This window comes from Cucurbita moschata, unplaced genomic scaffold (assembly GCF_002738365.1).
Source record: "Cucurbita moschata cultivar Rifu unplaced genomic scaffold, Cmos_1.0 Cmo_Scf00044, whole genome shotgun sequence".
In the NCBI taxonomy this organism is placed as follows: domain Eukaryota; kingdom Viridiplantae; phylum Streptophyta; class Magnoliopsida; order Cucurbitales; family Cucurbitaceae; genus Cucurbita; species Cucurbita moschata.
Window position 1 is genome coordinate 2,197,452 of NW_019268560.1, and position 27,014 is coordinate 2,224,465.

The 27,014-nt window shown below is 33.3% G+C and overlaps 4 protein-coding genes and 1 pseudogene across 4 annotated transcripts; 3 read left to right on the top strand and 2 right to left on the bottom strand.

Annotated features, from left to right (window-relative positions):
- The first annotated feature begins 737 nt into the window (after window positions 1-737).
- Window positions 738-2,139, top strand: LOC111434395. Its single transcript, XM_023071859.1, has 2 exons — window positions 738-1,141; window positions 1,226-2,139. Exons 1-2 carry the CDS (start codon window positions 1,039-1,041, stop codon window positions 2,059-2,061), a joined length of 939 nt encoding a protein of 312 aa, XP_022927627.1. The 5' UTR covers window positions 738-1,038; the 3' UTR covers window positions 2,062-2,139.
- A 19-nt stretch (window positions 2,140-2,158) lies between these two features.
- LOC111434396 (BAG family molecular chaperone regulator 3-like) lies at window positions 2,159-4,447 on the bottom strand. Its single transcript, XM_023071860.1, has 4 exons — window positions 3,981-4,447; window positions 3,536-3,792; window positions 2,629-2,775; window positions 2,159-2,463 (listed from the first exon to the last, which is right to left on the bottom strand). The coding sequence occupies exons 1-4, from the start codon at window positions 4,252-4,254 to the stop codon at window positions 2,326-2,328; spliced, it is 816 nt and encodes a 271-aa protein (XP_022927628.1). The 5' UTR covers window positions 4,255-4,447; the 3' UTR covers window positions 2,159-2,325.
- A 1,115-nt stretch (window positions 4,448-5,562) lies between these two features.
- Window positions 5,563-7,436, bottom strand: LOC111434397 (annotated as a pseudogene).
- A 4,342-nt stretch (window positions 7,437-11,778) lies between these two features.
- LOC111434399 (tyrosine/DOPA decarboxylase 1-like) lies at window positions 11,779-14,560 on the top strand. The gene is made up of 3 exons (XM_023071862.1): window positions 11,779-12,474; window positions 13,285-14,163; window positions 14,393-14,560. The coding sequence occupies exons 1-2, from the start codon at window positions 11,838-11,840 to the stop codon at window positions 14,139-14,141; spliced, it is 1,494 nt and encodes a 497-aa protein (XP_022927630.1). The 5' UTR covers window positions 11,779-11,837; the 3' UTR covers window positions 14,142-14,163; window positions 14,393-14,560.
- A 5,034-nt stretch (window positions 14,561-19,594) lies between these two features.
- Window positions 19,595-21,390, top strand: LOC111434398 (phospholipase A1-Igamma1, chloroplastic-like). The gene has a single exon (XM_023071861.1). It carries the CDS (start codon window positions 19,679-19,681, stop codon window positions 21,269-21,271), a length of 1,593 nt encoding a protein of 530 aa, XP_022927629.1. The 5' UTR covers window positions 19,595-19,678; the 3' UTR covers window positions 21,272-21,390.
- Window positions 21,391-27,014: the final 5,624 nt, after the last annotated feature.

The following is a 27,014-nucleotide window of genomic DNA, read 5'->3' on the forward strand; positions in this document are numbered from 1 at the left end:
GGGGGGGGGGGGGGGGGCGAGGACGGGAACGAAGAATATAATTTCTGTCCTCAGTCTCATTTATCTAGGGTGAGGACGGGAACAGAGAATATAATTTCCATCCCCAATCTCATTTAGCTAGGGCGAGAACGGGAACAAAGAATATAATTTCCGTCCCCAGCCTCATTTAGCTATGGTAAGGACAGGAACAGAGAATATAATTTCCATCTCCAGCTTCATTAAGCTATGGTAAGGACAGGAACAGAGAATATAATTTCCGTCTCTAGCCTCATTTAGCTATGGCAAGAACAGGAACAGAGAATATAATTTCCGTCTCCAGCCTCATTTAGCTATGGTAAGGACAGGAACAGAGTATATAATTTCCGTCTCCAGCCCCATTAAGCTATGGTAAGGACAGGAACAGAGAATATAATTTCCGTCCCCAGCCTCATTTAGCTATGGCAAGGACAGGAACAGAGAGTATAATTTCCGTCCCCAGCCTCATTTAGCTATGGCAAGCACAGGAACAGAGAATATAATTTCCGTCCCCAGCCTCATTTAGCTAGGGCGAGACAAGAACGGAGAATATAATTTCCATCTCTAATCTCATTTAGCTAACGATGAGAAATCTCTCTCGACTCTCTCGTGCTAATTGGAGTAGATCCCTAGCTCCACGAATGTTAAACATGTTTATGTGTAACCACTCATTCAACCTAAATTAAAAAGATTAAACTAACATATCATATACATGTTCCAATACAAACGATCCAAGTAAATAGGGAGCAAAGAAGAAAAAACAGAAGACAAATGAAAAAGTCAATGGATGAGCAATGATTGCGGAGGATCACAGCAAAAACCGACCATTTTCAGACATGGATGCACCAACAAAACATAGAATATTTGTTGGATCCCAACACAAACAAAAGGCAAAAGAACCCATTGTTTTGCATACACAAAGAAGAAGGAAAGGAGAGATTGACCCAAAAACCAGTCTCTCTTTTTCTTCAACCATTTCTAATTAGCTATCTTTGAATTCTTCTTCTCCTCCTCCTCCTCCTCATGGACTCCGCCGGCATCACCCGCATTCGCGCATTGTCGTCCCCTGAATTAGTCGAGGGCTCCACAAGTCCACGACAACCCCATGTCGATCAAAACTTCATTGGTTTGTCGACTTGTTCTGTTTTTTTTTTTTTTTTTTTTTAGTTTCTTTTCGAGATATATGATGAGTTTGTTTTTGATTGATTAGGAGTATCTACGAATGTGAGGATTTTGTTGAAACTAATCCACGAGTACAAAGAGGCTTCCACGAAAGGAAACAATGGGAGTAGAGATCAAAGGATATCTGAAATGATGCTTATACTTGATGAAGTCAAATCCCAAATCCAAAGAGCACAAGTTCTTGGTAAGCGAAGGGAAGCCGGGCTTCGAAGGTGCAACACGGATCTTAGGCGAAACGTTCCGAGGGACAAAAAACCGACGAACGAACCGATAACCGATGAGAAGGAGAAGTTGAGGAGAGAGCTGAATGCAAGCATAGCAGCTCGGAAAAGCCTCGAGAGCATATGCTCAAGCATCGGAAAGGAGAAGGAGATCATCGCGAAGGAGCTAGCGAGGACGGTTCAACAATTGCATGGAATGGAAGAACATGTGAATGATCTCAAAGCACAAAATGAAATGCTAATGTGCAAAGTTCAAGCTTGTGTTGCAGAGCATAGAGGGTTAAAAAACAACAATGTATCTGATGCCCAAGGCAGCATTGAAGCCCTCCAAAAACGAAACAAAGCCTTGACCGAACAGCTTCTCAAGTCGCTCGACGCCTACCGATCCTTGAAGCGAAAGCTCAAAGAATATCAAGAGAGAAGAAATGGGGCTAATGCAAGAATGGAAGAAATGGGACACCGAGTTCGAGTCGGACTCGATAGGATTCATAGTTTCAAAGAAATGATCATACAAAGCGACGACGACAATCAAATCGACATTGAGCATGAGATCTCTGAATTGGAACATATGTTCAAATGCTTCGACTCCGAGATATCCAAACACGTCAAGATCAAGAAACACGAGCGCGTCAGTACCGATTAGTCACCGCTTCCTGCTCGAGTTTATACTAGAAACAGTAGCACACACCCATACTAACTCCTAATCCAAAACCTGCTTTTGTTTGGGATGGCCTTGAGAGTTGAGAAACATAGAAGTAATTGATTACTAGCTCAGTTGCTTTAGTTTTAGTGTACTGTTTGAACCTTAAACCATTCAATAATTCAGCAGGAACCTTAAACCATTCCAACTGTCCGTTTCGTCGTTCGGTTACCTCGAAAACTCGAAAACATATGAAAAAAACAAGGATCAAAGATCAATAAGAGATGGCCAGTGATCAAACGTCTCCCATTTGGTTGTAACAATCACAGGCTTCACAACTTCCACCCCTGCATTTCTAACCTTCAAAACATCAAGCATTTCAACACATTTCTGCACTCTCTTCCCCTGCAATCAAAAAAGCAAGGTCGAATTGGTATGGTTTTTTTTCGGTTCGGGGTCGTATAGAACTCGACACTGATAGCACTATTACTGCCATCAAGAACATGGCGGGCTCTCGATCGTGTCGGGCTTGGTTTGGTTTTATGATGAACAGAGAGGAGATGTTTTTACCTGCAAAATTTTCTGAGTGGAAGCAGCTCCTTCTGCAGCAATGGTGTCAAGCTTGATGGCTTGCATCATCAGCATCTCAATCAGTGTGGTGATCTGAATTTCAGGAACCTTGATTCCATTTGATATTGATTCTTCCATTACAGAAACCTGTTCATAATTCATGAGTTTTTCACTGTTTCATCGTGATGGACATTCAAATCGTGGCTATATTTTTGTTACTGTTCTTTCCTTTCAACTTATTTGAGTTGAGTTAGATTCAAATAAATGAAAATTTTATGAATGAATTCGTTTATAGATTTTTCTAAAATTAAATTGAACAATAAATTCAAATTTATTATTAATTTTAAAATATACCTTTTCACTTGTAATACAATTATACATGCATATATTTATTTAATTTTTTTTTGAATATTTATTCTCCTGCAACTTTTAAAAATAAATTTTAATTAAATATTTTAAGAGTTATTTCATTTGAACCAGCAATATAATTTTTATTCCACTTGTATAATTAAGAATAATATTAAAATTTGATATAATTACTTATTTAGGATTTAAACCAACCAATCTAAATTTATGGTTAATTCTTATAATACAAGCCATATATTTATTAAATTTTTATTCTCCAATAACTTTGAGAATAAATTTTAAGGTAATTTTTTAAATATATATATTAAATAAATATTTGAAGAGTTAATATTTTACTTTTTTAATAATTAAAAGAAACGAGTAGAATAATTGAAACCAAACCTAGATTCATTTTTTGATAAATTTGTTTGAGGTGGAAAAAATTTATAATTTATTTCTGCAATGAAATAATTAGAAATAATATTAAAATTTTGATATAATTAGATTTATTTATATAATAATAATAAAAAAAAAAAAACAGAGATTAAAAATAGAAGGTGACCTGGTCGGCGAGCTTATCAAGTTCCATGGAGACGGCGGAAATGGCCCGATGAGCGGTCTGCATCTTAGCGTTCCTTTTGGTTTCTGTGTATCTTCTTTCAATGCTGGCCGGATCCTCAACCAACACCACTTTCGATCTGTTTTTCACTCCACAGCCCTCCAAATACTCCCCGTTTTCCCTCTCTCTCCCTCTGTAAATCACCTTCTGCTCCGCCGCCTCCAGCCCTGTCTCCGCCGTCAGCGCCCTCTTCAGCTCCCCTGTTCCCAAACAAAACCAAAAAAAAAAACATACCTATGTTTAATTTCCACTTTCTCCTGAATCTTGCAAAAACGAAGCAACCCCACATGTTATTTTATGTCAAATTATCGAAAGATTTGTTCTTTTTTACCGATTTATGATGAACACACTGGTTTTTTTTTTTTAATTTTTTAATTTTTTTTTTTACCGAATGTGGCTTGGGAGCTGATGGGGATCTCGAATCGGACGGCGCCAAATGCGACTCTGAGGCGGAGAATGGGTGCCGGTGACTCGGATTTGTCAGTTCGCTTCTGAACCAGCATTCCGCCGGGCCTCATTTCCCAGTCGAATGGCTCGTCGCCGGTAGCGGCAGAGGAAGAAGAAGAAAACGACGTCGTTGAGGATGATTGTGCGGCTTTACCATTAACCACATTGCGATTGTGATTGTGATTGTGATTGTGATTGGGTGTTCTCTTCATCATTTTCCGGCCTCCACGGACGGCGGCGGGAGCTCTGTTTTGGCCGGGAAATCTAAGTGGGGGGAAAAATGGAGAAAGATCGATCTTTTGAAAGTGGGATTTCTTGTTTTAAGAAGAGGAAGAAAAAAAAAACTAATAATTTGATGAAATTGGAAGGAGCGGAATGGATTTTTGTGCCGACAAAAAACAGAGTGTCAGTTGATGAATGAAAGTGGGGTTTTATACCGCCGGAGAACTGTCGTGTTGGTCAGACTTCCGGGGAAGCTGACTGGAAAGTTCCCATCTCCAATGAGAGACTGCCACGTCATCAGATCAACTAGATTGTTTTTCGATGACAGCTAAGCTGAAGATTCGTGCCGACATTTCAAGAAAGCATCCGAGAGTAGAGAAAATATATATATAAATAAATAAAGGCGGGGTACGTCGACACGTATACCGATTCCATTGGATGGTGACTGACTGTGGAAGACAGGCAGGTAACTTGATCTCTCTCTCTCTCTCTCGCTCTCTGATTTTTGTATGTTTTTTTATTTACTAATTTGCCATTAATTTTTCTTCTATTATTGTGATATGAAGTCTGAACATACATCTGTACTTATATATATATATATATATAATAATATAGTTTGGATTAAAGATTGAAATTCAATAATCAAATTCAAATTAAATTTTAATAATTAAAAAATTATATCTCAATAAATTTTCTAAGAGGTAAGAAGTTTGAATCTCTTGTTATTGAACCGTTTCTACGAGTGGATATTTTCAAGAGGCAGCTCAACTTCAAGTCGAGTGTCAGGTGTTATGATCCATGTTGGGTTGTACGACAAGACTCATATTGGTTTGTACATATAGTTTTCACTTTTAAAAACAGTTCGAGACAAGTTCGAGACAAATAGATAGCATGAATGAGTTGTAGAAAAATGACATGGGTTACCAGAGTTATCAAAGCACGAATTCCATACCACCAAAAAAATCGTCTCGCGATCCATTAAAATTGAAAGGAAGACTCATCAACCTGGGAGAAACTTAGAGTTAATACCACATAGTGAACCGAACAAATTAATAGAAGTATTTATATACAAAGAGCGTCAAATTTAAGTGTACAATCGCTCCCTATCAAACGGTTCAAGCCGAAGGCAACCGAGGCTTTGGGTTGAACCGAATCACTAGCAAAATGTGCAACCTCAACTAGAGTTATTTACAAATCATAAACATGAAGGGTGGTGATATGCAAAAATAAATTAGATATGTCATTGTAATACAATATAATACATCGAAAAATAACATAAAATTAAATTATATTCTAATTTTAAAACTATAAGTTTCACGACAACTTGTTATGAGGTAATATTTTAGAAGGTAGAACAATTCCAACATGTTTTACTTGTAATTACATGAGCAACGCTTTACCACATTGGTAAAGATCAAAAGTCGAGTAGAGAAACTTGTTGGGCAATACGTTGGAGTTGATAGGCAAGCTCGACCGGCTTGAATACCATGACCATATGATCTGATCCTTTAATCTCCACAACAATATCAGGTGGGTTATTCTCAATCATCCACAATTGAAAATTCATCGTCGCCATTAAATCTCTCTGTAATAACGTAAGCCCTTTTCACAGACCCATATTTTTCTTCTGTGAACTTGAACTCAGAATCATTGATTTTCAATAGTGGAAAAGGTCTCACCAACGTGATTGCCAATGACAAATCCTGCATGTTACACACATATCGTAAAGTTTTAAGAGTTTTTTTCAAATGGTTTTTTTAAGTGCTTAGAAATTATTTTGGCTTAAAAAGTCAATTCAAACATATTGAATTAGAGAAGCGAAGGAGATTACCTCGGGTGGTGAGAGTGAGTAGAGATGTTTTGCCAACTTCCAAGGACCCAAAATATAAGACGTTGGAGGCTTGTCCTCTCCATTTTCGTACACATTATGACTGTCCAACGGTGGAGATCGTTCCTTTTCGTCATTCCGTTTGTGAATATAGCAATAACAAAGAAAAGTTTAATCTAAGCAAATGTCTAGCCATCACTATAGGTTATTACTATGTCGATTTTATGTCCAATATTTTAATAAATTTTTCGAGAATAATTATGGTTAATGAAACATAATATCATTCGAAATAAAAACAAAAGGTAATAGAGTATATCAATAAGTGTCAAATTCGCCAATTTATGAGCCGATTGGTTTAGGTTGGGTTGTATGTTGACACTAAGTTGAGTATCAAAAACATAAAGTTATTCAAAACAATTTATCATCAATTTGGCCATTAAAAAAGTTCAAAATTTAATCGGAACCTATTGAATCTGTAATAAGTGTAATCAGTTGGAGAGGAGAACAAAACATTATTTATAAGAGTGTGAAAAACTCTCTCTAGCAGACCCATTTTAGAAACCTCGAGAGGAAGCCCGGAAGAGAAAACCCAAAAAAGACAATATTTGCTAGCGGTGGGTCTTGGACTATTACAAATAGTATTAGAGTCGGACATCGAGCGATGTACCAGCGAGGACGCTAGGCCTCGAAGAGAGTAGATTGGGGAGTCTCGCATCGATCGGAGAAGGGAACTAATGCCAGCAAGGACATAAGCACGAAGGAGGTGGATTGTGACGAGTGCTAGCTAGGACGTTGGGTCCCGAAGAGAGTGAATTGAATTGTGAAATTTCATGTTAGTTGAGGAGTAAAATTAATAATTATGTGGAAAAATTTCCTTAGCAGACTCGTTCTAAAAATTTACCTGGGCACGAACGGTGGAAACACACTGAGATTGGGACCAGCCATGGAGGCAGCGACAAAGACACCAACAGAGATCTTTTCCGGGAATTCCTCCAAAGCAACGGCAACTCCCAGCCCGCCGAAGCTGTGGCCGACGAGGACCACCCTCTCGCCGGAGGGCAAACCGGCCAAGAACTCCGTCAACGGCTGAAAGTAGTGGAAGGCTGAGGATATTGTCTTGGGCTGCCTGGGGTCGACGCCGGAGGCGGCCATGTCGAGGGCAGTGACGTGGTTGCCCAACGATTGGAGGATGGTGGAGAGCTTGTACCATGACCACGCCCCATGGCAGGAACCGTGCACCAGCACGAAGTGGTTCTTTTTCTTTGTGGGTTCGCCGGCCGCCGGAGAGGATAAGAAGATGAGAAGCAGCAGATGCCTCAGCAGAGATGAGCCGTTTTTCATTCCGCGGTGTGTAATGAAAAAAGTTATTTTTCATCCATACATAACTTACTTTAGTTACGTCTTCCTCCGGTATCACAATTGCACTCTTTCAAAATTTAACTGTCAGGTAATTAAGTTTAGGTCTCGATCAGCACAAATTATTACCTATGCTCAAATTTTTGATCCAACTTGTAAGGAAAAAATTTGAAAACGAGAGCAGAAAATATTTTCTAAGAATTTAAGAAATCAATGAGAAATACTAAGAGTGTACATGTCCCGGTTGAGTTGAGAGATTTTTTTTACCCAACCAAGAAGTTCTGGTTGGTTAGATTGGTAACCCAACCAACCCCAAACTTTTCCCAACCCAACTCTCTATTTTGAAGTTGGGTTGTCAATTTTTTTTAAGTTTTATTTATCCACAATTTATAATTATTGGGATACTTAGATAAAATATATTAAAAAATTCACAAATAAACACACGTTAATCTATAATTATTTGCAAACAAAAAAACAAATTCAATAAATAAAAAAAAACAAACAAAAATTGTTAACATATTAACATAGTTCAACATTATCATAAAATTAAAGACAACTAAATAACGACATTTCTTGAAAATGGATTAAAGTAACAAATATAAAATATAAGGATAGATCATGAAATTAAATAAACAATAGAAATAATTAGTTTAAAGTTATTGTATATAACACAACCAAATATATATAATAAAAATAAATATAAATTGTGATATAAAAGATAATAAATAGAATATACTTTAAAATTATATATGTATATTATAAAATTTATAAACATTGAACCGTTGTTTCAAAATAATTTAAATTAATTTATATATATATATAAATATATATATATATAAAGTTAAAAGCTTTTATATTATATAATAAACAATATATTGAAATGTGAATAGTTATTTAAAAATAGTATAAATACTACTCTCTGGCAAACCTATTTATATAGGAGTATTATTCATATATTTTATATATTTTTATTTGATTCGAGTCAATTTGAAGGTTTTGTCCACGAACTCGAACTCGAAATCGAACCGATTCAGTTCGAGTTCAAAAAAATGAATCAAATCCTATTCTACTCGAAATGTTAATTCAACCCAACCCGATCTTTATAGTTCGGGTTGGGTTGGTTCGAGTTATCGGGTTGAATGTACACCCCTAAAAAATACTCTTCATATAATAATACTTCTTTTAATAAAAACTGAAATTGATATTGCCAAAGATTTTATTAATTTATGTACGTGGGTGCGTGAATACTGAGACAATCATAAATATTATTCAAAATGAGAAAATAAAAAAGCTTGATAACTTAATTTTTTAAAATTAAAATTAAAACCTTTTATGAAACGTTAGGTTGGAGTCCAAAACATGTTTGGTCAACGTTTTTAAAATATAAATGTTCTTTTTCAATTATTTTTAATTATTCACAATTCATTTATTTCTAATTAATTTCTCAATTGTACGATTATACATAATTAAATTTCTTTATAATTTTATAATATTTATTCATTTGAGGACAATAATTTTAATTTATTAGTAAACCAATTTTAAATTATATCATTTATTAATAAACGCAAATTAAATGAAAACTTAATTAGTCAAGATTATTTATAATAATTCACTTAATAAAATCTAACCCAGTACAATTATTTGTTTAAAATTAACTAATCTAATAAACTTTTGAAAATAATTGTGGAAACTAAATAGAAATATTATTTATTTATATAAAAATCAATAAAAAATCTTATAATAGGAGATATATATTTTAATTATTTGAATCGGTGTGAATTTAATTCTATTATTTTGGTATAATAGTACCTTCCACTCGCGTCATAAAAACTAGGCATAAATTCCACGTGAAAATATAAATTATTAAATATCTTCATTATTTCTTTTTCTAATTTAATTATGATGTGCCTAATTTTCTTGAATCAAAACGTTACAATATACATTTTGAAATATTATACTCTTTTCAATTTTCTTTTTAAAAAAAGTTATTTTTTTAGTTGAGTGAGTAAAAAATAGAACTTCTAACGTCTTAGAATATATATATATATATATATATATATATATATATATATATATATATATATTTTGACCATTTAAATTATACTGAAGGTTAAAATTATCTAAAATTATAGTCACGAAAAATTATTATCGTATAATAGAAGGGTAGAGTAGGGTCTCTTTAGCAATTATCTATGTTTTTTTTTACACCCTAATGCATTATTGTAACAGGGAAGAAAAAAAAACACCAAAAAAAAAAAAGCATTGGGTCTTTTGTTTGGTAGAATAGAAAATAAAATTCAAAATAAAAGAAATAACTAAAGAGAAAAAGAGAAAAAAATAAAATAATTTATGACGTGTCAACTTTCTCAAGTAAACTAAATTAGACCATCCATTACTCAAAATTATTAAAATAAAATTAATGTTCTCCTCTAATCCTATTAAAATAATTTAGTAGAGAAAAATAGAAAACGACGGAAAATAAAAAATAATATATATAGAGAAGATCAAACCATCGTGTCTTTCGGTAACTTTATTGCTTACTTTGATTTCACATTTTTGTGAAATATATACACGAATCGTTTTTGGATTATATTTCGGATTCTTTTTTTTTTTTTATCCATCTCACATCAATAACTCGATTCCTACTACCTATAGGTAGTTTTAGATAGGTTTTTATTTTAAAGTGGATATCTGATTGTCAAGTATGGTTCGCAATAATCTATCTTCGGGGGCATACGATGATTCTTTTACCACCTGGAGCGTTAATTTACCTACTAAAATATCGCATGTCACTGCCCACGATCCCAACATCACAATTCTATTTTTGTCTATATTTCGGAGTAATCTAGCTTTTGATCTGAGCATTTCTCTATGATATTATATAATTTTTACATTTACAGAAATTGTATATGCGTACAAAAAAATTATGGCTTATCAATTTTTAAATGGATTTTAGTTGATATAATTTTTAGATAAAAATTAAATTTATCGTTATATTAAATTAAATTTTTAGATAGGGACCAAAACCGTGACTTGAGTTAATGGTCCCTTGTAGTCACGCAACTTAGGAAAGCTCTCGTCATTGGTTCATATGCAATCTGTCAATCTTTGTCTAATAAGTCACTAGATACAATGTGTCTAATCAACGTTCTATATTTTTCTCATTTTCGAACTCCATTTGGGTTTGTTATCGAGTTTAAACTCATTGTTCTACAACATATGGCCCTATCGAGGCTCATATCGTTCTTTAATTCTTATAAAAAGAAAAGCTAGTTCCTTGGAACTGATCGATTCTCGTAATCAAACTATTTAGAGCTTATCGTATCTCATTGTCGAGCTCCTCTAGAGCTAATTTTTCACTATGTAGTTCTTCTGAGGTTTGCTATTCTCTGGTAACCTACATATCATAGGTGTTCAAGCTACAACCTCGTCCCGATTCCAACTCATAATCTTAGCATATCGTAACGAATACTACTAATCGAGACATATTTCTTAGTAGGGATTAGTTAATGTCTCAATACGTCACATAGTTTCATCGCATCAAGGAGGGAACAACTTTCATACCTACGAACCATCATTTACCTATGTGATCCCTTGCTCCTATTGAACACATGCATGACGAAAGAATAGTTAGCAGTCCCTTATCCGCCCTCACATATTAATTATATAGTACTATAAGGTTCATACATTTTAGGTCTCAAACATGTCCATATCAATCATAATCATAAGAATACAAGAGCATATTCCAATCAAATGAGACGTATTCACTACTAAAAATTAATTAACAACCCTAATAGTCCGTACATTATACGATCACATCTTAAACAAACTCAATCAATTTATCAAGTAAACAAAAACGAACTTTCTTCTCTAAATTTCCTTTTTGAATCAACTTAAATCCCAAAATACATTACTCACTCAGATTCTGGAAAGCTTGAATTACAAGGACTATGAAATGTGCTATTCTCAAGAACGAGAGGAAGTAGGAAGAAATTTCTCCCTAACAGCCAGCACAGTCAGATTCCACGCCCCTATCCCCACTCCTCCATATCTCGCGTTTTCTATATATATATTACAAAACTAACTCGTTATATATTTATTTACTTAGTAAATAAATAAATACATATGGAGTGGAATTAAATATAAAAATAAAAGTTTATTAATAATTAAAACCGGTAGGTATGCATCTAAACTATTGAAAAAGGAATTGAATTAAATGAGTGGGTGGTTAGGAATTTAATTAGCGTGTGAAATATGAAGGCAATTAAATTAATGAGTTGGTATATGAATGGAATTCTTATTATAAAATCCACCATCTTGGGGAAGATGAACATCAACAACCAAATTGAATTTTGGTATTGATTCATCACATTTTGCATTGAATTTTTGAAAATGGGTAGCATCCATTATGAAGGCAACGACAACATTCATATCACCAGCCCATTAGATCCAGAGGAATTCAGAAACCAAGCATACAAAGTTGTTGATTTCATTGCAGATTATTACAAAAACATAGAACAATTCCCAGTACTTAGCCAAGTTCATCCTGGTTATCTCCGAAAGACCCTTACGCAACAATCCGCTCCGGATGATCCTGAGTGTTTGGAATCCATTCTTCGGGACGTCGACCGATTTGTCATTCCGGGTATTTCTCATTGGCAAAGTCCTAACTTTTTTGCTTACTTTCCTTCTAGTAGTAGCAGTGCCGGACTTGTGGGAGAAATGCTGAGTACTGGGTTTAATGTCGTCGGGTTCAATTGGGTGTCGTCGCCGGCGGCGACCGAGCTTGAAATGTTGGTGGTTGATTGGTTTGGTGAGATGCTTAAGCTGCCTAAATGTTTCCTGTTTTCTGGCGGCGGCGGGGGCGGAGGGGTTCTTCAGGGAACCACTTGTGAAGCAATCTTGTCCACTCTGGTGGCTGCTAGGGACCAGAAGCTTAAAGTGATTGGAAGAGATATGTTTAGTAAGCTTGTTGTTTATGGCTCCGACCAAACACATATGTCCTTACAAAAGGCTGCACAGGTCGCAGGTCGGTAAATCCTAGAAACAACATATCCTTCACCTCATGCATATATATATATATATATATATATTGATTTATTTGACCAAAAGTGTTGCTTAAGAATCTAAGTAGGGCCGACTTGAGTTTATTTTATTGACTAATTAAGCATACATGAGGTCAGAGATGGGTTTATATTATACGTCTCCTTTTATGATGTGAGATCTCATATTGGTTGGAAAAGAGTATGAAACACTCTTTATAGGGGTGTAGAAACTTTTCGTGACAGACGCGTTTTAAAATTGTGAGGCTAACGATAATATATAATGGGCAAAATTAGATAATATCTGTTAGCGGTGGGCTTATGATATTACAAATGGTATCAGAGCTAGATATCGAACGGTGTGCCAGCGAGAATGCTGCATTGGTTGGAGAGGAGAACAAAACACTCCATACAAGAGCATGGAAACTTCTCCCTAATAGACACGTTTTAGAATTGTGAGGCCAACGACGATTGAAATTAAGTTGAAGATTATATTATACTCTTGCCTAAGGAATGTTATTGATAATATTTTATATTTTTTTAATAGAATTTATATTGAAAAATGGAAATCATCTATTAATATTTATAAAACATATATATATTTTAAATGTGGGGGAGGGATTCGAGTCTACTCAATTTTAAAAATATCATTAAACTTTAAAAAGAAATGTTCTAAAATAATCTTAAATTTTCAAAATTTTTATTATTATCTTAAATTTTTAAAAAAATAAAAAATAGTATTAAAATTTGGAAAGTTTCTTCAACATTATGTTTGATCATTCACATTTTGGGAGCAGGTTTTGGGGAAGAAAATTTTCGAGTGATCAAGACGACAAAATCGGATTCGTTCGGGCTATCTCCAACCTCCCTAAAAATGGCAATTCAATCCGACATAGAAAAAGGATTCGTGCCACTATACCTATGTGCAACCATCGGAACAACTTCCACCAACGCGGTCGATCCACTCGACTCACTCTGCGAGATAGCTCAACAAAACGGAATTTGGGTTCATGTGGACGCCGCATACGCCGGTAGCGTCTGCATATGCCCGGAGTTTCGACATTTCCTCAATGGCGTCGAGAAGGCAAATTCATTCAGCTTGAATGCTCACAAGTGGTTCTTCACGGCGCCGGACTGTTGCTGTCTATGGCTGAAGGATCCATCAGCATTGAGAAACTCTCTCTCAGTGAACCCTTCATATTTAGAAAACAAAGCAACGGATTCCGGCGAAGTTGTGGACTATAAAGACTGGCAGATCACATTGAGTAGAAGGTTTCGTGCCATGAAATTATGGGTTGTCATGAAAAGCTATGGAGTTGCTAATTTAAGGATGTTCTTGAGGAGCCATGTCAAAATGGCTAAGATTTTTGAGGAGCTTGTGGGGAGGGATGAGAGGTTTGAGGTGGTGGTTCCGAGGAATTTCGGGTTGGTTTGTTTCCGATTATTGTTTTCTGAAATCGATAAGTCAAACGCGATGAACTTGAAATTGTTGGAAAGGATTAACAAGTCTGGAAGAGCTTACATGACGCATGCAATGGTTGCTGGAATGTATCTGATTCGATTTTCTGTGGGTGGGACGATGACGGAGGAACGACATATTGTTACAGCGTGGAAGTTGGTGCAGGAGCTAGCTAATGAAATATATTTAATGTAACGTTCATGGTAAGTTGATTGGGTTCGTTAGGCTCATTGAATTAGAGTCGAAAGAAATAATCGAGCTCGAATGGTTGAGAATCTAGGGTTGGCCAAGCCAAGGGTCAATTAGGGTTTAGATTAAAGCAAATAGAAATTGTGTCATTATCTTCGTAGACGCTTTTCTCTAATATTTTTAGTACTCATCATTTTTTAATTTTTTTTTCAGATAACGGTGAGGGTATCATCAATGACGGACTGTGTTTCTATGGAATACTGAGGACTTTGTCTTAATTCTACCCTACTTCTTTGGGGGCATTTACAAGTTATTGTCATTTGAAAATGAGATGAATTTTATGTTTTGAGATTTGAACGTTAGGTTGTATTATTTAAAGTTTTTTTGAGATTTCAAATAAAAGTATAATAAACGAAAGTTTCTTTCGTAATTTTATTTATGCATATTATTAGACACAAAATTAAAATTTTTAAAAATTTATTGACACATAATTGATGAAGTTTAACCAAACGATTGTACTTTTGAACTGTCAATATCTATCTGGCTTAATCTATGAAAAAAAATATAAATTTATTCAAATGGATGATGAATTGGGAGAAGAAGTCGAAGTCGAAGGCGTTGGAGGTGGTTTTGTACTTTGAGGCGTTGGTGGAGGATGGGAGAGGGGGTGATTGTTGATGGTCATGTATGCTAAGGATTGTCGGAGTCCTATATTGGTTAATCAAAAAAAATATATATTGGTGAATAAGTAAGAGATAATATCTTCGTTCGTATAAGGCTTTTTGGAAAAGCTAAAAGCACAGTCATAAGAACTCATGCTCAAAATGGACAATATCACACCGTTGTAATAGTCGTTGTTACCAACAATGTAGCATCGAGATGCGAGCCCTAGCAAAAAGAAAAAAAAAAAAACAATTTTATATTCTTACTAACCAATACAATGCATAAGAAAAACACATGAGAACTCTTCTTTTTGAAAAAAAACATTTTAAACTTTTTATATTGTGTGGTTGGATTCGACCAATTGCGTACAAATTATAAGGATTTTGACTCATGAAGTGAAACCTTTATGCACCAAAGACATCGCTTTTGTCAAGATACTGCGGCAAAACCACCGAACAAAAGAAACACGGGAGCGAGATGATGAAATGAAGGAGAAGTACTCTAAGCTATTGACACTTTCGAGGATGAAAGTTTTTTAGATGTGTATGATATAACAATAGAAAAAAAAAAATTCAAAAATCGACTCTCCACGATACCCAATTTTTCTTTTTTTTTAGGGTTGCCGGAGAACTCGGTAATGAAAAACTACCCTCCCTCTACTTAAGCTCTCCCATGTCATGACAACTTTCAAATTGTGTATGCATAATTCGCAGATTTAATATGTCATAGATGAATGAAGCTTTTTCTTGCATCATAATTTATGCTATGCTTATAAGTTTTGGAGATCTCATGCATATTTGTGTGTTATGTATATCGAGATACTTCCCATTGTGATAAGTACGAATGTGTAAATTACGACTTATGATTTACAACATTTTATGTTCATCATGATGTTATGCGGGTCTTTTTCCTGGGTGTTCAGCACAGCCCATTAGCAAGTGCTAGCCCGAAGAGCCAGGTTCAAAAGGTGTGCAAGCTCGCCGAGTGAGCCCATACTTCCATGCATGGACCATGTGAAAGAAAGTACTACACATTCAACCTTACCCAAACTAAAAAGCTACTCGGCAAGATGTTTTTATATGAAAGGGATTTGGAGAATTTGATGAATCCAAGTTGTTTAACTTTGCCATCAACGAAAGAACAAGGAAAATGCTTCAAAATTGACTTTTGATTTTTGTTTGGACTACGACCAATCAAATTTTTTCTTAGCTTTGCAGACAAGAAAGTAAATGTTGACTTCTTCCTAATCGCGTTGTCGGTCAACTTTTTCTTCCATTTTGTTTTCTATATGCCTAATTTATTTATACATATACACAACTCAAACGAGCTATCCCTTAATTAATAAAAATATTTTTAAATTTTATTTTTTAATTAAAAATATAATTTTTAATCTTCCAAAAATTTCAATGCTACCGTTAATTTTAAATAGAAATAGTTGGTACTTTGCTCTAAAAAAACAATTCTTGAACTTACAATAGTACTTCAAAAATACTTTCGAACATTAAGTTTTTTTTTTTATTAATATCATTAATGTTTTTATTATTATACAGTTTAAAAATATAATTACCAATATTATTATGTTTTTAAAAAATATCCATTAAATTGTTCAAAAATGTTATTTCTGTCGATCTGTCAATATATGGACAGAAACTATATGTCAACCATCCATAAAGTTTGTAATATTACTTTTCAAAGTTAGTTCATAAGTAATGTGGCAATTTTAAAAAAAAAATATTAAAAGTGTTTTTGAATTTTTTTAAAACTTATAAAAATTATGAATTTTTTTTAAGTAAATCAAATTTAGTTTTGAAATAATTTTGGAAATTAAAAGGGAAAATTTTAAACCCTCTTTAAAACTTAAAAGAGTATTTTTTAAACAAATTATTAGCTATTTTCATTTTTTTTATATTTTTTCTTATTCAATTTTTAAAAGTTAGTTGGTATTTTTAAAATAGTGTGCAAAATTTTAAAATATTTTATTAATTTAACTCCTCATTTTAAGAAAGTTGGTAATTTTACCGCTAAGTTATTTTTACTTTATTAGATTACCATTTACACTTAGATTAATATTATCATTTTTACCATAGATTAGATTCTCAAATTTGAAGACTGGTTAAAATAATATATACGGGAAAAGACCATTTAAACTTTGAAATAATCCGTTAGTAGAAAATAAGAGAAACATAATATATATTCCAATTATTCAATGTTTTTTTTTAGTAAATTATTTAAAGTTGGGAATAAAAAATGTAAAAATTAAGATATGTTATCTGGAATGGACTGGTTTTGGACCATTCAGATATTTTTACAATGCATTTTTTTTGTCGTTTTATCTATTTTAAAAACACATTTAATTGCAAATAATAGACTTGTCGGAGAAAATTTATTATTTTCAGATTTTATTTTATTTTATTTTATTTTTTATTGAAAAGTATGCTGAGACATTATTGAGAGCTTGGAGTACTATAATTATTATATATGTAACTAGCATTACACAAAGTTTATGATGCATCAATCAACATTATAACGACAATTACTTAGAAACAAAAGAAAAAAATATATAATTAAATTAATATATTATGACCCGATTAAGTCGTTATTACATATATGTTAAAAACGGTTCAAGACGGCTAGAAAGTTATAGAGAAAAATCATTTTCCTTCCTAATAATAAAAAAAAAAAATTAAGTTTATCACTTCATGCATGACATATCTAATATGTGACGAAAATCCTTTAAAATAATTTATTGAAACGTGGCCGTAGTTGACTCTCTGTTCTAGAGAATTTTTTCGGTTGTCTAACTTTATAAGTTTTAATGATATGAACCACGATCAAGAAATTTTCATACCTCAAGGTCCAATTACAAGGACGAGAGTCAAGAAGCTACAACAAACCTTGTACACTTATATTCAAGCTATGGTGAGCTCATCAAAAGAATTTCTAAAAGACGTTGGAGACCTCCGTTATATGTTTTGCAAAGTTGAGCTTCAAAGAGATGCATTTAATGCACTTTAAATTGCATTTAATGAATTCAGCTAAATTTATGGAACTAGTCCAAGAATGACTAATAAACCCATTTCATTCCTTGTACTATTTAATTATAATTTAAATATTTATTTGTCATAATTTAAGCTATTTTTTAATATAGGAGTTATATTGTAACCCACTTAGGTTACATATTCCACCCTTAACTAGACATTTTAATATGGAGGTCATGGGTAATTCTCATTTACTAACGAATTTAATTTGAGAGTTATGTGTCACATAGGTTAAGGTTGTAAAAGCTGTATAAAGCTTCCTTTCCTTGAGTAGAGACATCACATTTTGGAATTAAAAAAGAATAGAATTTCTATTTTTTTTTAGCTTTGTTGAAAGCTAAGATTTTATTTGCAAATTCTTGTGTGTAGAACTTGCATGCTAAAGTCATTCAAGTTGTATTGATCAAACCTCTTGTAAAGTGATTCGAATCACGAGTTTAGAAACGAATTTTCTTTACTCTTGATCTCGATCATCAAAGTAATTTGTTTCATACTTTTCCTTGAGTTGATTCTATATCACTTAATCTTGGTTAGATAAGGTAATTTCCCTCGAGCATCCAACATTAAGGAGTTTAATTTTTGTGCAAATATAAGAATTTTTGGTATATCTATAAATATATATTTTAAAATTAAATGGAAGAAAAAAATAGTACAAATATAAGAATTTAATTTTTGTGGAAATATAAAATAAATATTGGATTAGATGAGGATGAAAGGAAGAATAATTTGGTATATCTATAAATATATATTTTAGTCAAACCGTAACACGAAAATGGTGGCTTTACAATAATTGTACTTACTAAATATATGGAGCAAGTACATTTTGCATCTTTATTAATTATAATATAAGATAGGCCCAAATATAATTTTTAAATCACCCATTAATTATTATTTCACCAAAATAAATTTGTCTCTATTACGCTTAAAATATAATTATATTTTCATGCATCATTTATATTCACTATATATTATATGGTTGGGTGGATAATTACAAATTTTTATTCAAGATTAAGGGCTTGTACTCCTTATTAAGAATCACGACTCTTCATAATGGTACGATATTGTCCACTTTGAACATAAACTCTCGTGGTTTTGTTTTGAACTTCCTAAAATGCCTCATACCAATGGAGATAGTATTTCACTTATAAATCTATGATTTTGCACTAAATTAACTAATATAGGACTCACTCCCAATAATCCTCTACACGGCTAGCCACTCTCCGAGGTCAAAGACAAGGTTGTACCATATTCAAAGTTGGGGGAGTTAAAAAATTTCGATGATTCAAAAAACTCAATCAACACATTAGAATCTTGTCAAAATTTACTCGAAAACCCCGAGTTCTTGGAAACTTCATAGGACCTAATCTCTCGGACCATTGGTCTCCAAGTGATATTAATTAATTATTACCAGCCAGCCAACCACGTCCAAAAAAATAAATTAAATAAATTGAATAAATTTCAAAATTACTGAATTCTTACCCGGCGGCTTTGAATTTCTTCCCAAAATTTAGGCCCCATCTACATCTAATATTATTATATTTGCAAATTGACCTCATGTATTTATTACACATAAAATGACATGAACGCCCTTCTATAACCCACCAATAAGAACTCGCCACGTCTAACTACAGTTTCTTTGACCGTTTTACTAGCCTCCAATACCCTCCCTTCTCCTCGTTGACTTGACCACGTCATCCCTAACCCGTCCGTATGGGGTTCATCTCCTATAAATTCTGAAGAAATCAATTCATTTCACCCCAAAGAAAAAGAAAATTATCCATTTTCTATCTCATTTTCTCTGCATTTTTTCTCGGGAACCAAACAGAAAGCTTGAGCTTAGCCATGGAGGGGAGAATCGTGACGCCGAGAGGAGTCCCACTGAAAAGAGTAACGATGTTAAGAAACGGAACGAAGAAGACGAAATGGTATTGGAAATTGAAATGGGGGATCCGATTAAGAGCCATAAAAAATGCTCTGTCTTCTTCCTTACACAACCAGCGCCGCCGTTTGACATGTGCCACCGCCACCGGCCAACTAACTCCCGTCAACGGTGCAGTGTCGCCGCTTGTAATTCAGCCATCGAAATCAACCTCTAAGAAAAACGACCTCCGTTTGGCAAAGCCACTCGCCTCGCTCCTCCGTATGCCACAACGCGCCGCTGACTTCGTCGACTACGGCAACCACATGACCCCAACATTCTCCCCTCGTGATAAAATCGCCGATGTATGGCGTGACCTCCACGGCGGTTCTAATTGGGAAGGTCTCCTAGATCCCCTCCACCCCTTCCTCCGCCGCGAGCTTGTTAAATACGGCGAGTTCGCTCAAGCCACCTACGACGCTTTTGACTTCGACCCACTTTCTGAATTCCGCGGCAGCTGTAGATACAACCGCCATAAGCTCCTCCACGAATTGGGTCTGGCTCAAAACGGCTACAAAGTGACTAAATACATCTACGCATTGTCCCCTGTTGACGGTCCGGATTGGTTCGAGAGTTCCAAAATCGGCGAGGTGTGGAGCAGAGATTCGAATTGGATGGGGTTTGTAGCCGTTAGTAACGACGAGGAGAGCGAGAGAATCGGGCGGCGGGATATCCTCGTGGCCTGGAGAGGAACCGTAACCCCAACGGAATGGTACATCGATCTGAAAACCAAGCTGAAAAAAATCGACCGGAGCGACAGGAAAATCAAAGTCCAACGTGGGTTCTTAACAATTTACAAATCGAAAGACGAGGAATCAAAATTCAACAAAACCAGCGCGTCAGAGCAGGTAATGGAGGAGCTACATAGACTAATCGATTTCTTCACACAAAAGGGCGACAGAGAAATCAGCCTAACAATTGTCGGACACAGCCTAGGCGGCGCGCTGTCGCTTCTGACAGCCTACGAGGCAGGGGCATCATTTCCCGACATCCACGTGAGCGTAATATCATTCGGAGCGCCAAGAGTGGGGAATTTAGCATTCAGGGAGAAATTAAACGAGATGGGTGTGAAGACACTCCGCGTAGTGATACGACAGGACATTGTCCCCAAGCTTCCGGGGCTGTTCGTGAATTCGATTGTGAACAAGCTGAGTGCAGTGACAGGGAAGCTGAATTGGCTGTACAGACATGTGGGGACGCAGCTGAAAATGGACATGTACATGTCGCCGTACTTGAAGAAGGAGTCGGACATGTCGGGGAGCCATAATTTGGAGATATATTTGCATTTGGTGGATGGGTTTGTGAGTAGGAGGGGGAAGTTCAGGTGGAATTCGAGGAGGGATGTGGCGTTGGTGAACAAAGGGAGCGATATGCTTGTGGAAGAGCTGAGGATTCCGGAGTTCTGGTATCAGTTGCCGCATAAGGGATTGGTGAAGAACAGGTTTGGGAGATGGGTTAAGCCTGGGAGGAACGCTGAGGATATTCCTTCTCCCTTCTCTCGTCCTTCCAATATTTGATTGTTCTTTTGTTTTTCTGAATTGTTCATCAACTACATCATTCTTTTGTTTTCTTTATTGCTGTTGTGTTTTATCTAATTACTTTATACCATTTAACATCAAAAGATTTAGATTCAAAATTTTGGATAGTTTGGAAGCAAATATTTTCGGTTCATTAGAAATGTTGATTTAATTTACGGGATCCAATAGGATAGAGAGCAATGAGAGATTTGTTCTAATTAACTAAATGTGACCATTTACGGGATCCAATAGGATAGAGAGCAATGAGAGATTTGTTCTAATTAACTAAATGTGACCACCGATGGCCTCCTATTTCAATCTTCATCTTCCATGGCATGAGAATTTCTAATGTAAGATGAAAAGTTATAAATAGTGACGTTCATTTAGACCATGCAAGGACCCACTTCTAATGAGTAGAGAATCCTAAATGAGAAATGAGAAATGGAGCCTGATGCCTAGATCTTGTAGAGATAAATTTGAAAACTATTTCATAGGATAGAGATATATATGATAGAGATTTGGTAAATATTTGATAAATATATATTTGTAGGTTTAAATTTTTGAAAGCAAATTGAAACCTCCCGTAATAATAAAACCTTTAGCCAATATTTGTAGTTCTATTTTCTCTCTCCTATTTTTTTGTGTTCATTTTGATCCGAGTGTGTGAGTTGTTGACTAATCGTAACAATTGGTATCAGAGCTAACAACTGGTATCGATCCTAACATAAACATGGTCGGATAAGAAAATTATAATGACCCATTTAACATTTAAAAAAAATTATATTGAAATACAAATTAGATTGGGAATGTTCATTTAACTTGTGAAATTAAGTCTATATAGGACTCACCTGAAACGGAAGAGAGAGCGAGGAGAGATTTAATCTCATTAGGTTCGTTTGTAGTGTATCATATTGAAAGGATGATACGCCATTTTTAGGGTTTGGGAGATAAATAATTAAGTCAACCAACAAGAAATTACAAATTTTCAATTAAAAATTCTTTCAAATTTATTATGAATTATAATTGAAGAAAAAGAAAAATTAAGTTTTTGTAGGAATTTTTTGTTTGGAATCATGCATTTATTATTTAATTATTTTACTATTTTTAGTTAATTGATAATTATATTTTGTAAACTAATAAATTAAGCAATTAGTTTTGACGTGTGTTTTTTATTTTGTTTTACTTTATAATTAAACCAATGTTAAAATAAATTTAAATACATTCATAACAAAAATGAGTATTTAATAACAGTGAAACGTGATTAATTAATACCTCTACCCATCTAACTTTATCGAATAAGTTATATAATTGAATTTAAATAATGCCAAAAAAGAAAATAATAAAAAAATTTAAAATAAGGTCATCGCTGCAGGTATGATATGATTAGGGTTGAAAACATTCATTTACAATATTTGATAAAAAATTTCATACTTAAAAAACTTTTAAAATGATATTGTCATAAAATAAGAAGTCGAATATAAACGACTTAAATTTAAATAAATAAAATCAAGCCCTGATCTATTATAAGGCTACCAAATAAACATAAATATGACTATTCGAACTTTGATTTCGTGGTTTTGATTGTGATGTTGTAATCCATACAAAAGTGCACTTTACGTGAAAAATAAGAGTAGCAAAAGAATGAAGTATTTTAAGAAATACTCAGTAAATAACTCCACTGTTGAGGTCGAGAATTACAAACCCATGCGGTAAGGGGACCTATCCTTTTATAAAAACATCATGGCATGACCTTAGGCTATTTTCTAGTTCAGACGGAGTTGGATGTATAGTATTCTTTACACACAGTCCATGCACACACACATTGACCCACCATGTAGCTTCGTTTACGTACCTCCTAATTCTAGCTCGTTGGGCTAGCGCACGCTCACGCTACCAACACCACAAAAGAAAAGTGCCTGCAAATAGTTGAACTGAATCCAACCAAATTGAGGCCAGGCCCATTTCTTTTCTTTTAGTTTCAGCCCAATCCCTGGCCTGCTTCATCAAATGGGCCTTATGCTCCCTTTTTCCTTCGCCCCATTTTTATCATTAGTTAAAACCCAAACTAATTACTAAATCAATTTAAACTCTACCTTTTATAAATTAATCTATTTTTACTTTATTTCATTTAAAATTAATTCAAAAACGGTCTAAGAATTTTTTTAAAATTTAAGAAAACTCATTACTACTTATTTAACTCTCTAATTTACCCTAATCTCGATATTTAAAGACGTGTTATTAGATGTATAAAGATTATGTATCCCAGACTTTAAATTGATTTTTCTTTTCTAAAAAAATATGGTTCTAACCTTTCTAATATTGACCGAATCCCTTAATTTAATATATTTATTTTGTATTCTTTTACATAAAAAAAAATCTAGTTTATGACTCAGCTTTGAATAAAAAATATATATTTTACACAAAAGAAAAAATAAAGGAGGAAGAAAAAAAAAAACAATAATGAATAATAAACATATTCTCCTTTCTGGCCTACACTCTCTCCTTGATACTTTTTTTTTTTTCATATTCTCAATAACCCAAATCTTTTATATAATATTGCTAAATATAATTATTTTCTTTTTAAAATTTTTCCTCTTATTTCGACGGTTCAAACGTTTGAATTCTTAAACACGATGTTTAGTTTTTTAAAATTAAGCTTATAAACACGGTTTTCTGCCTTTTCCTATATTTTTATTATAATATTTTTTAGAATTCAACTCGAAATTCAAATGTTTCTACCGCATGTTGTAGTGTTCAGAACTTGGCTAAGATTTTCTCGAACATTATTGGTAGAAAATAATATCAAAACAAAGAAATTTAGGGATGAAACTGATAGGCAAATATTGTCCTCTTTGAGCTCTACTTGTTTTCTTTGAGCTTCCTCTCAAGCCTACCGCTAACCTATATTGTATTTTTTGTTTTTTAAATGATAAATTTCCGTTTAAGATTTTAAAATACGTCTACTGTTTCCCACCAACGTGAATCTCACCTTTAAATACTTAAAAATGAAAAGGAGAGGATATATAATTAAAGTGGGGTCGGTGTAAATTAAAGTTAATTAATAATCTCCAAAGTTGGGTTTAAATGAATAGATTAGTAGCTAAGATTAGCAAAAAAGTTATAATTAATCAATGCTTTAAGAGACCTAATGATGTGTATTTCAAAGTGGGTCCTCCATTAAGTAGTTGTTAATTAGATTCTTACTTGGACCTTAAATATTCTCCATGTTTACCTAATTAATCAATTCTTTTTAATTTAATAATCCATCTAAAACACTAAGGTTTTGGTTAATTTGTTATTATTAATTTCAACCCTTCAAAACAAACATATATACTATCTAAACATCATTAATAATTAAACCATCATTAATTCAAATCAAAACATGTGTAAACATTATAATAATCCTCGTAATCATAGTAACTTTGTTACTAATTTTTCTATCTAAACTTTGTCCAGAAGTCATACATTCGTTTACGAAAGGTTAATCCCTCGTATGTTGAATGAGACATCTGTTATTACATTTGAATGAGAGCGATTTTGATAATAGAATAGTTAAGAACGGCTTACAAGAATGGTTGGTCAGTGGGGACAGTATGATCATATTGGGACACTCAGGTGCCGAATATCCGAATCTTTAGCATAAAGCGTGGCACGATAGCTTGCTAAAATTGCATACTTATGCGAGGAGTAAGTTTGGATTGATATTTGTAGATTTTGAAGGGGAGAAGTAGAAGAACTTAGTATTACTTCTAAAACACTAGCTAATTAAATTCCCAATAAACCCATTTTTTTCGTTTTTAAACTTCAAAACACCCTTGATCGTGCATCATCAAAATTAGGATGATCTCTACTAAGATTAAACATTTCTCCGGTATAATCGGTCAAATACCCACTCTTGATTTACTCACCGATAACTTAGAGTAGTGCTTCACTTCTAAAAATTTTAGCATTTTGCTTCGGTAGCGCTCGTTGTACTAAAAATTATTAATAAATTCTCTTAAAAAATTATAAAATTTTAGGGATGTGAGGCCCTCTTTTTACACTGATATTTAGGAACATGATACAAAAATGATTAGAAAATGGTGGGCAAAAAATTCACATTAAACCCAAAAAAAAAACATAATAATAATAATTCTAATAAAACTTTATCTTGTCACCCAAAACATTATCAAGCAAATGTCAACACTGTTTTGTTTTTGTTTTTGTTTTTGTTTTTGAAGGGAAAAAAAAAGATTTAATTAATTAATTAATTAAAAAAAGGTCAAAGTCAAGTCAAAGGGTAATTGATATGTTTTTTGTTGATGTTTTTTCCAGCATGGCATGGTTTTGAGAATGTTTGAGTAATGGCCAAACCCCCTCTTTTTAATCACTAATTATCATCATTAATGTCTCTCTCTCTCTCTCTCTCTTTCTCTCTCTAAATTACCACTTAATTAATCAAAATTAATTATCTGTCCACGTCAAGAAAACATTTAATCATTCCTTTTGTCTAAACAGTATTAAATAGAGACGTTTATTTAAGAGGTAGAACTAAAATGTTTATTTCGCAGGAACGTAGATTGAAATAAGTGAAAAAATTGGACCCCGCTTCGTAGACAACTCTAGTATTACATACTGATCCACAATATTTACGTTAATTAATTGAATTATATTAAAATTGAGTATGATTTAAAAATTTATTAAGTCTAAACAAATATTATTATTATTTTTCGGAGAATTAGAGGTTTCTCTCTCTCACATGTTGAATATGCAACTTTTTGTCTTTGTAGAGAGTTTCAATCCTTTTGTTTGTAATTGAAACATCATAATTACATTTTTAAATGTATAAAATAATAATAATAAAACATCAAAAAAACAAACTCCAACCTCTCACGATTCATGTTTAATATTCTTCGAAATTTTCGAAAATCACTTTTCTTTAATTATTGCCTTTTCTTTTTATAACTATAAATTATATCAAGTATCTATTTAACTACGGTATCTAACAACTATAACTCACTGCTAGTAGATATTGTTTGCTAGTTTATTACATATTATTATAATTTATAATTTATTCGTATATATTTTTTTAAAATTATTTAGTATATATAAAAGGGTAGAATACGCTAATATTAAAATTTTAATTTGTAGAAATTTTATTCAATATTTTGATCGTTTTTTTTAATGAAATATTATTAAATTTATTGTGATATTTTATACATTTAACAAAAATGATACATTAAAAATGGTTTAAGATCAATATTTTTGAAAGAATATATATAAAAAGGTATGAAATTAATTAATTAATTAATTTTTTTTTAAAAAAGTCATTTTCTTGAAAGTCACTCTCGGCTCCGTCAAAAAAGGAGGAGCGATGAAATCTAGTGAACAAATTTCGTGGGGCCCGCAAATCTAAACCCTCCACGCTGTTCTTTTTTGACCTCCGCTTTTTTAATTTTTTTTTTATCTAATTTAATTTTAGTTTTTTTATTTTTAAATTGCCAATTTCAATACATCTTAAATTATAATTTATTAGTATTTTCTTTCATTTTTTTTATCATCTTAAATTATAATTTAACCATTTAAAAAAATAAATCTACAATATAATTTAAATATTACGGTTAGAATCTCAAAATTAATTAATTTTTTAATATAGCTAAAAAGATTAACGTGTGTTGAATGGGGTGGGGTGGAGACGAGGGCGGGAATATAATCCCGTCCTCGACCCCATTTATCTAACGGGGAAAATGTTCTCCACTTCCTC

What these genes read in the sequence shown, in the direction of transcription:
- LOC111434398 (XM_023071861.1), top strand. Translation starts at nt 19,679, where the DNA reads ATGGAGGGGAGAATCGTGACGCCGAGAGGAGTCCCACTGAAAAGAGTA.
- LOC111434395 (XM_023071859.1), top strand. Translation starts at nt 1,039, where the DNA reads ATGGACTCCGCCGGCATCACCCGCATTCGCGCATTGTCGTCCCCTGAA. An exon ending in TGTCGATCAAAACTTCATTG is followed by an intron (nt 1,142 to 1,225) that starts GTTTGTCGACTT and finishes TTGATTGATTAG; the next exon opens with GAGTATCTACGAATGTGAGG.
- LOC111434396 (XM_023071860.1), bottom strand. Translation starts at nt 4,254, where the DNA reads ATGATGAAGAGAACACCCAATCACAATCACAATCACAATCACAATCGC. An exon ending in CAGCTCCCAAGCCACATTCG is followed by an intron (nt 3,793 to 3,980) that starts GTAAAAAAAAAA and finishes GTTTGGGAACAG; the next exon opens with GGGAGCTGAAGAGGGCGCTG. An exon ending in CCACTCAGAAAATTTTGCAG is followed by an intron (nt 2,464 to 2,628) that starts GTAAAAACATCT and finishes TTTTGATTGCAG; the next exon opens with GGGAAGAGAGTGCAGAAATG.
- LOC111434399 (XM_023071862.1), top strand. Translation starts at nt 11,838, where the DNA reads ATGGGTAGCATCCATTATGAAGGCAACGACAACATTCATATCACCAGC. An exon ending in AAAGGCTGCACAGGTCGCAG is followed by an intron (nt 12,475 to 13,284) that starts GTCGGTAAATCC and finishes TTTTGGGAGCAG; the next exon opens with GTTTTGGGGAAGAAAATTTT.